This window comes from Tribolium castaneum, chromosome 1 (assembly GCF_031307605.1).
Source record: "Tribolium castaneum strain GA2 chromosome 1, icTriCast1.1, whole genome shotgun sequence".
In the NCBI taxonomy this organism is placed as follows: Eukaryota; Metazoa; Arthropoda; class Insecta; order Coleoptera; family Tenebrionidae; genus Tribolium; species Tribolium castaneum.
In genome coordinates this window covers 25,277,065-25,292,607 of record NC_087394.1, presented here as the reverse complement: position 1 = coordinate 25,292,607, position 15,543 = coordinate 25,277,065, and the positions used below count along the sequence as shown (strand labels likewise).

At 32.3% G+C, this 15,543-nt stretch overlaps 1 protein-coding gene across 4 annotated transcripts in view; it reads right to left on the bottom strand.

Annotated features, from left to right (window-relative positions):
* The window catches only part of LOC657135 (serine/threonine-protein phosphatase 2B catalytic subunit 2), a 55,915-nt gene extending 40,948 nt beyond the window's left edge, over window positions 1–14,967 (bottom strand). For 2 of the 4 annotated variants that reach the window (XM_008201302.3, XM_008201303.3), the window contains exon 1: window positions 14,726–14,919. In XM_008201302.3, coding sequence (XP_008199524.1) covers window positions 14,726–14,774 — 49 coding nt within the window. In that variant the 5' untranslated portion in view covers window positions 14,775–14,919. Of the gene's footprint in view, window positions 1–14,725 lie in introns of all 4 variants that reach the window. The other 2 variants (XM_064359741.1, XM_015977999.2) reach the window with 2 other exon arrangements.
* Between the last annotated feature and the right edge of the window lie 576 nt (window positions 14,968–15,543).

The following is a 15,543-nucleotide window of genomic DNA, read 5'->3' as shown; positions in this document are numbered from 1 at the left end:
AACAAAAAGAAAGCTAATTTTTTTGGGCCTCAGTAGGCTCGCACAGTTTGCGCCCCGGGATCCCTCGTAACATTTCTTTCATACGTCAAGAACTTTGCAGCATCTCGAGGAATATTCGTACTCCCTGGAGTGAATTTTCAGACAACGAACCTTACGTTTTTCCACATTCTGACTCCGAATACCGAAAGCTCCGTGAAATTGACTTATTTCCTCTGAGGGACGCACTGAATTAAAACGTGGAATGATTCCATCACAAAAATTACCATTTGCATATGAATCAATTTGTTATTGGTACCGAAGACAACATTTTACTATTTCTCGAAATAATTTCGATGCTGTTTTCCAACATTAAACGCGCTCAAGCATGAAAATTAATCGTAAAAACTTCCGAAACGTGTAATTTCTCAAAAATTTGAGCTATTATAAAGTCGAAAAACAGATTTGTGACCTTGTGAAAGCAATTTATCACCATTTCTTATTACAACTCAAATATGATTTTGAAATAAAACGCTGCAATCGTACCTTTCTTTTTATATATTTTTTCCGTTAATAGCGAAAAAGTACACACATCTAAATCAATATTAAAGTAAAAATAAAAAGAACACAAACAAATTATCCGAATTATTGTTTGAATTGACACGCTATCAAGTCCAACTTTAAAAATATTTGTTTTACCATCTTTTACTTCCAATCGGACTAAAATCAAATTCAAACATTGTTTGTAGCTGTGTATACAGGGTGGTGCCAAAAACATTTTTTATCGTATCATAACAATAGTAACAAAGACGTAGACATGAACGTTTACTATTAAACACCTTTTTTCTCCACGAATGTGAATTTGTTCAAATTTTTTTTAGAATAGGTGGGGTGTATTAAAATGATTTTCATCTTTTTGAAATTGCACAGGAAGCATATGTGAACTAAATCGAGTGTGAACAAAACACGTCACTGGAAACAAAGAAACAGTTCGGACTATAATTCAAGCTTTTGAAGAGAATTCAACCAGTAGTGGTCGAAATATTTTCCAAATCCTGAGCGTTCAAGAGTCTAGAATTTTTTATTTGTTCCATGTTTCATTTTTTTATGAAAAAATTAAAGCATCCGTTATAACGAATAACTCAAAAATAACTTTTTTTTACTTTGTAAGGGTGAGATATAAATGTCAAATGTCACTTGCGTGACACTTTACGTTTGTGGGAGCAGGAGTGACCAAAATGCAGTGGTACAGTTAGAATGCTCATCTGTTTCAAAGGGATCTACGCTCTTGCATCTGTACCCACGTTTAACAAATTAAAAATTGTTATTTTTAAGAACGAATTTTTTCTTACACGATTTTTTACTGACGATGATTTTTTTAATATAATCATAAATGATTGAACATTTAAAAATGCATGTAAAAATTACGTTTTTAAGACTTGAGTTGGTGCATTAATTGGATTTTAATCTTTACCTTCTAATATAGATAACTATGTTTTACACTTCATAAAAATCCGTTGGCAGATAACTAAGATATCAGGCTGGTGACACCCTGATTTTACTAAGAAATTCACAAGCGGCCAGATGAAAATCATTCTAGCACACCTTGTATATTTTTTGATGTCAATATTTTTAATTTTTTCTATTGCTGTGTGATTGTTATGTTTTTGACATACAATAAAATATACTTTTAAGTCAAATCAGATCCTCGCGAATCAAGTAAGCGTCGTGAACGTTTTATAATTCATTTGCTTGGCAACAGTAAATAATAATCGAAATATCTTATTTTGACAGTCAACTATTGCTTATCAAGTGAAGACACCAAGTGGATTGTGGCAGCAATTTGGAACAGACTTTACCTTTTGTCGCCATTTGTTGTAAAAAGAAATAAATGGTACTAAAAATAAAACGCAATGGTAAAATGTGTGCATTTGATAGCATTGAGTGTCTTAACATTGTTATTTATGGTATTTGTGTAATAGCAGGAAACTTTAAATCATAAATAAGTAGTGGTATATGGCGACACGCGATTAACATTACATCACAATATAAAGTGCCACAAAATATTCTTTGTTTTTGAAAATTCAGTTTTCGCTCCACCGTCAAAGTGGCCTTCGGCAGAGCAATAAAACCATCATGATTGCGTTTCTGCAGCGTGCTTAATTTCGCCATTACAACGTCCTCTCTATTATGGAACGAAGTGCATTTTCAATCTCATCAGATCTGGAAAACCGCCACTTGAAATCAGTATTAATAATTGTAAAAGTTTTCTAGTTATTTGCGATAATAAAAAAGAAAACGTGTACGAAATCAATGACTTGTTGAATTCCTTTTGTCGGCTTGCAGATAAGAGGATGATGAATTAACAAGCAAAATTGTGTCGGACGAGATTCTTTTTATTCGGGTTTGTAACCAGATATGGTGCCGAAACGAAAGAAAATAAATGGAAAGAATCGATGGAATAATTTATTGGGCTTAATTAAAAAGTGCATTTTTAATTGAACTGACAGCGGACAGCTTGCTTTCAGGTTGTTTTTGTTCTGAATCGAATGCTTCAGTCTTAAAGTTTTATAATCTGCTTCATTTGACATCAAATATTTAAGTAGATTCATTTAGTTTCGTCGTTAATTAATTCGGAAGCAAAAAACTTGTAACTAAATGTCGATTTATTGATTACAAAATAAAAAACTATAGCGCTGACAAATAAATTAACTCCAAATCATTGCATTTTGAATAATTATTTAATAAAATTCTCTCCTACGTGGTAATGCTGAATCATTTTAAGACATCATAAAAATTCATGATATAAAATTTATTTGCAAAGTTTGTCGAGCAAAACAAAGCCCGTCAAATATTATTAAAATTTATTGGCAATAAATAAGACCGGCTGCAGTAGCCACAGACCATCGGTTTATTAATTGCGCAGGTCCTCTTTTCTCGCAATTTCTCTAATCCATAACCTGCGATATTCATTATGATCTGCAGTACTTAAAGACCCCAATTAGAGAGGCGAGAAAGCTCCAAGAGTCGTGCTTTTGACACACCTTAAGTGTAGCAAATTTTTACTTGCTAATTTATACCATCGATTTGAATTAATTTGTGGGCCTACTTTCCCATCCTAGATACTTCACTCCACCTTTTTACGATCATTTTAGAAACTACAAGTTATTTAATGCGTGTAATTACGCAATTTATCAAAATAAAAAACGTGTATCTTATTTATCATACATCTAATTACGAAGCAAACTGCCTTGATAACCTTACACCTATGCCAGGTTACCTTATACAACAAAACTAGGCGAATCATAAATTGCGCCTAGTTATTAGAGGTGTGACAAAGCGTAGCGAGCGAATTAATTCGATTACGACTAACAAGTAATTTGAATTTTTCCACTTGTAATGATTTAATTAAGACGAATTACCAAGTCAATGCCTCGCTATTTTTACTTGAGTTTCTCGTCGCCGAGTGGGCAAATAAATTTCTCACGTGACAGATATGAATGAACATCGACTGTCTATATACGATTTAATCGATAAGCATACGCAAATTTTATCATCAAAGGACCGAAGGAACGCTTCGTTCCATTGAACTGGAACTGTAAAGCGCTTAGTTGATATTAAAATATCACTTCCAGGCATGAAAATTAATTAAATTTTAACTCGGTTTATGTCAACACCAAAAATATCGAAATTGAGACGACGGAGAAATTTCGTGACAAAAATCGGCGAAAATAAATAAATAAAACGACAACCTACCACAACATATCATTAGGTAAACGCTAATTGTGTTCAAGCGCTTGAAAACTTTTTTAATTATAAATGACACGACAACAGATTGAGTAATCTGAACAAATGGATTGTCATTTATTTACAGAATAATAGGATGCAATCGTGGACTGACTGCCAAAAGTTGCAAAATTTTTTAAACGTGTTTCTTTTTCATTTACATGACTTTTGACTACGATTGTGCCAAAACAATGTTTGGATTTTATTTTCCAGTAAGTCACAAAAATTGGGAATAAAGTTTCTCAAGTACCTTGATATTAAATTCACCTAAATTGAAACAGATTAGTAGAAAAGCCATAAAACCTAATCTAGAGCCGTAAAAATGTCAAATAATTAAACCAGAAGCTCTAAATGTACTTAAACTATCGATAAATATCATTGTTGATATTTATTAGATTGTAATGGTAATATGAAAAAAAGATGAGATGATCTCGAATCTAAATTTAATTTACAAATTACTTACTTATGGCTTGTGTAGAATTGGCAGAGTTTCAAAGTATATAAAGTTCAATTTAGACAATAAAAGTTTTTACTCGCAGTTCAAAGCGCTTTTTTGCAACTACATGTTTTAAATAAATAACAACAAGTCCAAAAATTCAACAGTTTAACGATCAAATAGAATACGCGTCCTGTTATTAAAATGAAGCAGAGTGAAAACAACATGTTTTCCTTAAAGTAGTCTACGATTTTGAAGTTAGGTTGGCAACAATGGAAAGTGCATTATTTCTGTCTCTGTTTTCGGTTAAGTGTTAAGTAGGTCACACATTTAGCAACAATGACTGTTAAATTCAAACGTCATTCTCTTATAGTCAATTACTGTCATTCATTTTTGGGGAGTGACGCTTGCTTCACAGAACTACGATATTTGCACTCGATTTTTTATTTGTTATATAGAGTTAGACGACGTTAAAAGTGTCATAAGTATCATAAATATACACCATTTCAGTTTTGCCAAAAATTCAACATCACAGGCCAGTTTGAATAAGGCATGACATACAAGACATTCTCAAATATCTAAAACACCAAAAGAAATAAAAAATCAATTTTCATTGAATTGAAAAAAAGCTGACAGTTACTATTTTGAAATATGTCAGCGTAAAAGTAAACTGATGATTTTATCCAATTGATTTTGTTGACAATTCATTCAGGAATACATAGTAGGTATATAGTTTATATAGTTTAATAAAAAAAGTTACAAAAGGGCGGATACTAAATTAAAACACCCGATATAGATAAGTCTGCCAAAAGTAGTATATTAGTAGTAGTAGTAGTATTAGTATTACAGTACTATCTCAAAAACTATTATAAAGAAATGAGAATTTAATATGTGAATTTTTTTACCTTTTTCGGTAACTCCTTGTAATAAGTATATTACTAATTTTTGAAGTACCTACAGTAAAAATATATTTACTTTTAGCGGACTCACTCTGTATATGTTGATATGAAAAAGTTGAAATATTTATTGAGAAATGAATTTTTCTTATCATTTCTCTGTGACAAGAGTGACAATGACCCTAAATGTGGTGATAATACAAATTACGTTTGCATTGTCATCGATTGATAACGAAAATTTGGTAAAATGCTAATTGTAAAATGGGATCAATGTGGGTTTCCAACAAAAACAAACTGTACCAAAAAGAATCGATAAATCTAATAAAATATGTAGGTATAACATACACAGTGAAATCAATTTATCGAAAAAGTGTTTGAATGAAGAAAACCGACTGCTTTCGAAAATCATATAATTAAATTAGGAATAAAATTTTCAAGCAGAGGATACAGACGATTGATCAATGATAATTACGTCCACCGAAAACAGTTTTTGCGATCCAGCCAGGTTCTATTTCAAGCTCTTGTGTTATTCTGTTTTGAAAATAAACGATTTATCCGTACCAAATGTTGACATTTATTATCGTTAGCGAATTTTTGAGTACGTGAAGGAAAAGTACGAAAAAAAAATTAATCTCATGCAAACTCACGACTAATCCAGGCAAATCAGGACTCACCTGGAACAAAAAAAAATCCCTATTAAAAATATTATCCAACATTTTGCTGTCACAATATCACAATCGAGTTAAACGAAAAACGTCGATATTTATTTGAAACGGTAAATATGTCTTCCATTTGCCGAATCTGTAAGTGTTCCATTCTGTTCACCGAAATGAAAAATGTATTTGTCAATATCTGAAACATTAATACGTCGAGAGAAAAATTGTTTTTTTGCTCGCCCTGTTTTTGCAACAGAGGCCTGAATTAATTTCCAAGCAGCAAACGTGAGCAAAGTGAAAGCGCTCAAATAGGGCGTAATCTAAGCCGAAAACAGTAATTGCTCTTCCAGTATTAGATATCAAGATCAGTCGACGTTTGGTATTAGCGTCAGGCCCGCCGGCGGCAATGGGGCGTCTCCCTGAAAGTCTGAACTGTGACTAGCATTCAGAAGTGGCTTCAATGTGGAACAGCGCTTTTAACAAATGATACAGCGAGATGGTTTTTTGGAGAATAAAAACAACCAAGCAAATTAACAAAAATTACACGAGAAAAATCGCCCTTGCTTCCAAAGTAAATCAATTCAGCAGGACGTTTGTTTTCTCGACAAACATCGCATCTTGTAAAACTAAGTACTAATAAAGGAAAAAGGGTGGAAACCACAATAGAGAAGTAGAAAATATGGTCTTTACACATAAAACGACCAAAAGACACGATGAAAAGAACCGATCGATAATCCGTTCGACGAAATTAAACCAGCTTAACAATTGGAAAGAAAATCAAAATAAGAAGCTTGTTTTGTGCGCTCTGCTACAAATTACCATGCTTTATGCATATGTCACTGAGAGGACAAGTCGGGATGTTACCAAAGGATTTAAAACGGGCGACGACAGCAAACACACCAATTTACTCAAAGCTTTTCGTCTTAACGTAATGCTGAAAAATGGAAATGCAACAAGCGGTATCGGAAAATGCAAAATCTACATTTTAGTTTTATTTGCACAGTACTAAGAATTACAATTACAATCAATAGCTAATGAATAAAGTACTTGGTTGTAAAATCAGTGATTTTCATTTAGCGAATAATTAATTAATTAATTTAATAATGAGAATTTGAAGAGTGCGATATATCATATAAATACAAGGTGATTCTTTTAGAGTCTACGTTAGAAACTATTAAACTTCTAATATAGCCAGAGCTTTAAAATTTTGTATACGATCCAAATGGATCATTCTGAGTTCAACTAAATTATTTTCAGAATGGCTGAGGTTCCGGAATTACAGAAAATTGGCCCCAACTTTGAAATTTTAAAGACATAGTAAACACATTTTTAATGCAATTTTGAATTCACCTTGACTAAAATTTACCCAAATTGTTAGTACTTATTTGTCACATTTTACGACATATGTCAATTGTTTTTGTTAAAATTTTCATTTGCAGGGGTTTATTTTAAGTATCACAGCCCTTGAACCCTTTGCAATATGTGAATATTTTTTTTTCATTCGTTAACCAAAGAATCAAAAAGTCTTCTAGACGTAACCCTATTAAGGAAAACTCTTTTGATAGTCTATTTTTTTTAATAGTTATTTACCTAACGAGTTTGGAAATTGCTTTACAAACAAGTTAGGTACAATATTTTTTGTAATGAATATCTCCAAAAAACTTAAAAATATATATTTTTTGATAATTTAGTTCTTTTTGCTTATGGGTTAGTGACAGGTCAAACAATCATCAAATTAACATGAACTGTCACTTCTCATAAAAAAAATATCGTTTCCATATCAACGGTAGCGATACCAATCTGTTAAATGTCCCTAGCCATTGTTGCAGAGTTGATGCAAAGTAACTAAACTATGTACAAAATTGTAAAAAACATTAAAAGTTACAAAGTTTCTAATAAAAGAATCAACCTGTATAATTCACTTATTCTACAAAAGACTGTACTTTTTCGTTTTTTTTTAACTCTTAATAAAATGGTGTGTCATGTGAGCCGTGCACAAAATGCAAACCGCTTCATTTCCTCAATTTTCCAAACCTAGATGAGAAAATAATTTAATCGAGACAAAGCGTTTGAGTCGCAGCTTAATTTTTCCGGTAAATGAAAACTCGAATCGAAGGCGTTTCCGTGGGTTTCAATTTACACTCTTGATCTTAAATTACCTGTACGTATAATTTACGTGTCACGTAACACTAATGGAGCCCTCGTTACGTTATTACGCGCTTGTATCACTAGTTGAAACCGCTAGAATTTATAGATCTGTGTGATCTAAAAGCATAAGTGACATTTGACACGCACAAAACAAAAATAACACCCAAAATTTTTCAACGATTTTGACTCGGAAAAGAGATTTTCGAATGCTACATATTGCTAGTTGGATCGGAATAGGAAATTGCTTGCTAGGATTTAGATGCAATTGGAGAAGCAGTAACGAACTTGGGTTAGTTAATATTAGGACGCAAACGGCTTAAACTTTGCAAGAGGATTTAACAAATCTTGTTTGTTTGTTTCAATTATTTCCACTTTGCATAAAAGTTGTGAATCAATAACAGCCATTTATGTCCGATCAAATATTGCAATAATAACACTTGATGAAAAATTCATAAACTCGGTAAATCAATAAAGCCTTGACCTGAATATGGATAGAGTTGACATAAAAACTTTTGTTTTGAAGTATACTTAAGAAGTAGATTTGACAGTTTTTTAAGTGGTATTGAACGACACATCCTAATTTTTTATCGATCAGAAAGCACATAAATGTTTTTATTCCTCGACACTGTCAAAATTTTCGATTTTCTCGTGTGTTAGGCAGTTTTGACAACTGTTTGGCATTTCTCAATACGAAACGTCAATTTTTTTTAACAGAAGATTTAAAGCAATGTTAATAGAAAGCTTTGTTAAAATTTAATTCGTTGTTAAAAATTAACAACGCAAATTTGTTCCATTTAGTCACCTGATCAGTTAATGACGCATTTAATTGCAAATTAACTTAATGACGCTTCTATAAATCGACCCTAAGCCTTGTTGAGTTTAATTCGAAGAATAAAATGTTGTATTCAACTCGTTTTCGTTTTGTAAAATAAAACGTCCGATTTACACTCAAACTCGTTAAATAATACTATGTTAAAAAACAAATTTCATAAGACCAGTCTTAAAGAACGAATTCTTTACCTTTTTGCCGTTTTTAAACAAAAATTGTTATTTTAGTCGATTTATGTATTTTTGTGATAGTTGGTAATATCTTAATTTTGAATGTGAAAAATTGATTTAAAATTTTCGTTTTATCAAACTTTTGTCAAAAAATAAGTGTCTGGATGACAATGGAGGAAATCTTGCATGAATGCCCCCTGAAATTTGTGAAATTCGCAAAAATACGGACCCGAATTTGCTTGTTGCCAATCTAAAAATTTTCGTAAAATGTTCCGTCAAATAATGACTGTTATGACATCGCACTTGATGAAGTTGAGTGCTTTAAAATGCCTATTAAAGCATCAAAATGGCTGCAAATTAAAAAAATAACTATTATAAACATAAAAAAATAGGTGTACTTGTACGGCGTTGCCATTTATTTTTTGTTTTGATTATGATGATTATTTATTTGATGATTATTTTTTGTGCTAGGTAAAATAGCGTTTATAATTTTTCCTAGCAATTATTATTATAAGATATTTTTACATTGCATTTTTATTGGTTTACTTAGCGTTTACGATTCATTCTTAAGAGGTGTACTTTAATAAAAGCGTTTAATAAAATAACCTAGTGTTTAAATTTTCCCCATTTTTTATAATAACTCATTCAAATTCTTACACAATTGATATGTTCTCTAATTTTATTTATTTTGTTTCAGAAAACTCCAGTAAGCAGTGCGTGTTGTGAATTTTCAGTGCTAACAGACTAACAGTGGTGCGCGATTTTTGAAATTTCGAGTGTGTTCCAATGAATGGTCTTCCAGGGGGTAACGAAAGAAACAATCCGGATTAAAGGGTTAGTCTGCAATACATTCTTCCAAAAAAATTACAATGTTTTCAACAAATTTCATGGCACATTGTACTGATTTACTTTTTCTTTAATTTTAGTAGGTCGTTTATGAAGAAGAAGGAGTAGCAGATGCCATGGGTGAGTGAATTTTATTTATTTTTTTTTTTCGGTATACATAATGTGCTTTTTTGATGCAACATTTTGATTTCTTTTATTGTGGTTTCTAATAATCCCTGCTCTCCACCTCTGCCAAAAATCCAAAATGCTAACAGTTCGCACCACCTGGCACTCTCAAGTGGACGTAGGAGTCGCGTGTTATACAAAGACTATTAATAATCCGAAACGAATTTGCGAAATATCTGTGTCAAAAAAATAAACGGAATTGTCTGAAAAATCTATATTGTGATCATTTCTAAGTGGACAAGTTATATTTAGGCTTTTCAACAAACCGTGGAGAACAAACGGTCCGCAATAACCCAACTTAAAGGCCCACTCTGGTTATTTCGGTACCAATACTAGACACATAAGCAAAGTATGTGACTTGAAACAAGCTGTAATGTTTGCTATATTTGTCTAGGGTCAACAATCGCATACCTTGAACCTTTATTGTTGGAACTGACGTTACAAACACACATAAAATTTAATACTTCCTGCGAAATTCCAAAATTGTAAAACAACCAATCACGACAATTTCGCCCTTTGCTGAGTGCGGTTGCAACCACACATCCGTTTGACTGCTAATTAACCAAATAACGACGTGTTTAATTAAAGACAATACAATATATTTCTTTTAACTCGAGATCAAATATCTCCGAACTGCTTGATTAACAATTAATAGAGAAATTTCCACTTTGCGAGAGAAGAATGGTGAAAATACGTCCTGTAATCTCCGCTTGGAAATAAGGGTAATAAAAACTTAAAATCATAACGGTGTTATCTCAACTTAATTTTGACAAAGTTCCAACATTTTCTGCCGAGAAACTGAAAGCTTTTCTAATTTATCGGATAATTACACTGTCACATAGAAATGATCAACCAAAAAATTTATTCGATTTGATCAAGGCTAATTTAAGAACCGTTACATTTTTGCATTTCATTAATAGTATTTGTGTTAAGGTGTCATTCGAGCCAAAATTATCTATAAGTACAAGTCCAATATTAAATATTTGATGCGTAACAATAATTAAAGAAGTCAAATATAATAAAACTAGTAGAAAGCATTTTTACCGCCTTATTAAACGATGTCATGGCGAATAAACATTCGTATCTTCAGATCAAATATTGCTATTAGTTTTCACCTTGAACACACCGCAAAACTGACCTAAAAAATTTTTTGTAAAATTCAAGTTTTTAGTTTATGGTGTAGATGTTTCACACTAGATTTCCGCACACAACAGGTTTAACCCATATATCGCATCGACGACCATCCTTAATTAGCAAAAAATCACGAAGGTTTCATACTGCTAATTAATCAATAAGTAGAACGGACTAATCAAATTGGTTTGGGTAAAACAGTGGGGTGTGCCTGGATTCCGTAATCACTTCTTAATTTGACCCACACTGAATTGAATTCATAAGCAATGTCTTGTATTCAAATGAGCCCGAATATTAATAAAAATTCGAAATGTACAAAATTTGATTTGATGTAATTAATTGTTAGGAAAACAGACAAGCAGTTTATTTTGGTTTTATAATCCCTTTTTGGGGCAATTAGTTGTACAGAATGTTTTTTTGACAAAAATCAGCAATCTCTTCTGAAGCATTTTGTGTAAGATATTTCTCCACAACCAATGGAATATTTTTTTTAGTAATTTTACAACATACAAAGTAAGTGTGCTGAAAGTACGAGGTGTGTTAAAACGATTTTCATCTAATCCCTGTGTATTTCTCAACTAAAATAAAATTGTCGCATTATAGAACTTATGAAAGACAATGAGACATGCAATATTACCACCATTTACCATTTATAACTCTACACTTCACTACTTCAAAATAAGCTTCGATAATAATAAAAATGTTTTCTTAAAGACTGTAGATTCTACTTACCTATTTTTTAACGAAACTTTTAATCAGTTGACAACAATGTTGATAACATTGACATTTACTGATAGCGGAGTCAACAGAGGAAAGCCGCACACTTTTTTTCATGTACGAGTACCTAGATCAATTTTAAATCTGACTAGATGAAAATCATTTTAACACACCTTGTATATTTCCACTGTATCTCAAAAACTAATAATTGCACAGAACTCAGTGTTTGCTATTAAATACTTTTTTCTCTGTTTTTTTCCAGAATTTGTATATGTCGTTACTGACTTGACCATTTTACCTCAGACCTGACCTGACCAAAAATAATTAATATTCAGCCATTCCAGGAATAATGCTACCTGACAATAAAATGTTCAAAATAATTTTACTATGTAAAGTTTCTTTCAAAATATACGATTCGGTTTATATTTACTTTGCGACAAAAAGAGCTCTTTTGTTGTGAATTGAAAATGGGGGGGAATAACCATTTAAATTGAAGTAATTCATTGGGTTCTAAAATGCACATACATTGCCTTGTAGGCGATAACATAATAATTGAAATGAAGTGAATAATTTTTGAAGTGTTTTTCTAGTTTCTGGTAGTTTAGAAAATGGAAACCGATAAGTAAATTGATTAGTAATAACACTTTTCATCTTTTAAAATTTTGCTGTTAAACAAGACCAGTAATTTTTAATTTCCACTGTCAAATTTCGATATTGTTAGTCTTTAATAATTAAAACCTCTCTGAATAATTTTTTGAGTTATTTTCATACACAAGATTTTTTGTCCCATCCGTCATGTGTAAACAAAAAGTAAATTAATCAGAAATCGTTACACATTGCTGTTCTTCGGTTTGGTGGTTTCAAAAGTTTCAACAAGTTCCATCTTTTACTTCAAAAATAATTGTTGAAGTTAGTGACTTTTAAATTAATAGAATTTTATAACGATTGTTAACTATAAAAATGTGAGGTCTGTTTTGTTTTCCATCCATCATCAATTTATATTTTTTTTTCTGCTCGTATTTCAAATTTTAAAAATGTGTTCTTATCGTAGTAGGTTGCAAACAGTTTGACTGGTAATAAGTTCCTACTACTTCTACTAATACTAAAATTTAAAAATTTTTGCAGTGTCCCGTCCGTCAAAACGCTAGCAATAGTTTTTTAATCATTTTTTATTCAAAACACTACTTACTCACACTAAGAAACATGTCTTCTTAATTTTATTAATATGTATGAAGTATATTTGTAATTAGTTACTAGCTGTTATAGGGAATTGTAGAAAAAATTTGAAAAAATGAATGAAGAAAAAAATAGCAACAAACGCTGATTTCTGTGATTTTTACCGTTTTTGAGATGTAGTAAAAATACTTAAAGACAAGGTGACTATTATTCAAACACGCCATTGGCGACGTTTTCCAGCGAATCCTCAAGAGACGAAGTATTTATCACTTTCTTGCCGAACCACCAATTTCGTAATACAGTTTCGATTCAATTCATTTCAAATAAAACTGGCAAAAAATGTATTAGCAGTTGACACAGTTTAGCCAGTTTTTATCTAATTTATTTACGTATTTTGTTGACTGCATCAAAATTATTTATTTACAAGTGACACGTAATACTGATAAAAACAGCAGTTCCTAAATATAGAAAATAATCTTAAAGATATACGACTGATTAACCAACACTATACTAAAAAAAACTAGTAGTTCAAAACTTTTCAAACATTGAAATACGATCAAGAATAATTGGCATTTATTTCATTGAAGCAATTGAGTGTGAAATTTAATAAATTATAAATCTTGCAAATCCATGTTTCTGTCTTTATTTATCGCTGCGTTGACATAAGGATGTTTTCTAAAAAATATGACAAGTCTATAATACAACGAACTTATTTTTAAAGGGACCAGTTATTTTAATCGTCAAAATCTCGCAATATTTTTACATTTCGTCAATTTCCTTTCGTCTTTCGCTAGCATATTTTCGTGGATCCTCGCCACTTGTGCACAATCCTGTCTCTGAGTTGAAGCGAAACATAAAAACCAGGAAGGAAGAAATAAAGAAAGCCATCAATAAAAGAAATCCAAATGGGAAAAATGAAAAAGCGCTTGTGACACAAGTCGGAAATTTCACCAGTCAATGATTTAATTGCTTTGCAGAAGTAAATTTCTTTGTGATACTGATACGCCTACGTACTCCATTCAAACAAAGCTCGCTAATTACCTTTCTAATTATCAAATAATGCCAAGATTCAATTAATTTGACTCAAGTGGGGCATCAAAAATTTCAAATTTCGGAACAGACGAATCTTTGTCACTTATCGAATTCGATGAAATGCGTTTTTCCGGCTTGAAAACCATGTCGGTAACAGTGGTGTTTTGTGTACAATTGGTGAAAAAAGTTTTTGGTGAAGGTGTAGTTTTGGTGAGTTTCCGTGCAGATAGGGAGCGATTGGGTATTGTGTTAAAAATCTATACAACAAGCGTGAAAATTTCCGTATTGTGAGGTGTGTGTTTACGATTGCGTTAAAATATCTCAAAGACAGTAAATTTAGCATCGGCATTGTACCTCAGTGTAAATAAATAAAACGTTGAAGTAAAAAATGCGTATCGCATTGCGTTGATAAGAGCCCTCTTGGACTTTGAATACAACAGTCTTGGAAAGTGTTAAAATGTAGTAAAAATCTTTGTGAATTGGCTTAAAGTAGCAGAGCGGTGTAAACATTTAAATAGACGCAGCCAAATCAGGAACACCGACCGACCGCAGCATGGCAAGGCAAGCCCGAACGAATCCTAGACGGCTGGCAGCGTTTGTATTTCGACTGTTTGTTCTTAGCCTTCTGTTGTACGAAATTGTGCTTTTTTTCGCCGTAAAACTGTCACAATATTAGTGAAATCAATAGTCATGGCGCCTAGAAAATCAATCCTGCACACGAAATGCGCGGAGCGCCGATTACGGACGATAACATCACTGACCTTGTATCATACGTTGCGTGGTCGATAGCTTCTGGTTGTTCGAAGACATTTCTTGAAGTAATTTTATACACTTTAAACTATAAACATCGGATTTTCGTCGCACAATTATACACTCACCCTTCACAAGCTATATTCTACTCAAGATGGAGCGACGAGCGCGGCCCAGCCAGAGCTCTCAGCTGTGCGCACGTCGGACGCGTCGGATCATTGCCGATGCTGAAACACTCACGACGTTTCGAATTTGAGGATTCCTGCTGATGGCGGAATCTGCAGGAAAGGAGGGAAAGCGCGCGCATTGCCAGCCAGCAGGAAACGTGACACATGCGGCAGAATGGACGACAGATGGCACTGAACCAATTGGTAACAACTTGAAGAAGAATTCATAATAAATTGATCCCAAGATATTCTGATGCCACAGTAAAACTAAGAAGTTCACAAAAAAGGAAACTTTTTTTTTTGGAAAATTTCCAACACCGATCAAGTTCTCGGCAAAAATCGGAAAAATCTAACCATCTTATACAAGTGTAAGGGCTTTAAATTGTTCTGAAAGTATAAAAAATTAATAAGACGTTGTTGGAATGAGTTTGAAATTAACTGATTTTCTTGAAAGTACATGAATGTAAAGGTAAGTGCGCTGAGATCTATTATCGAATAAATCTATTCGTAAGAACTTTTTATTTAAATATAGTTTTCTAGGCGTAATATGGTGCGCTGAATACGATGGTACCTTACAAGTTTTGAAAAACAAGTGGTTTAAATTAAAGACGTTGATGATCTAGGGCTTTTAACATTGCCCACTATAATTTTAGGTAGAAAAA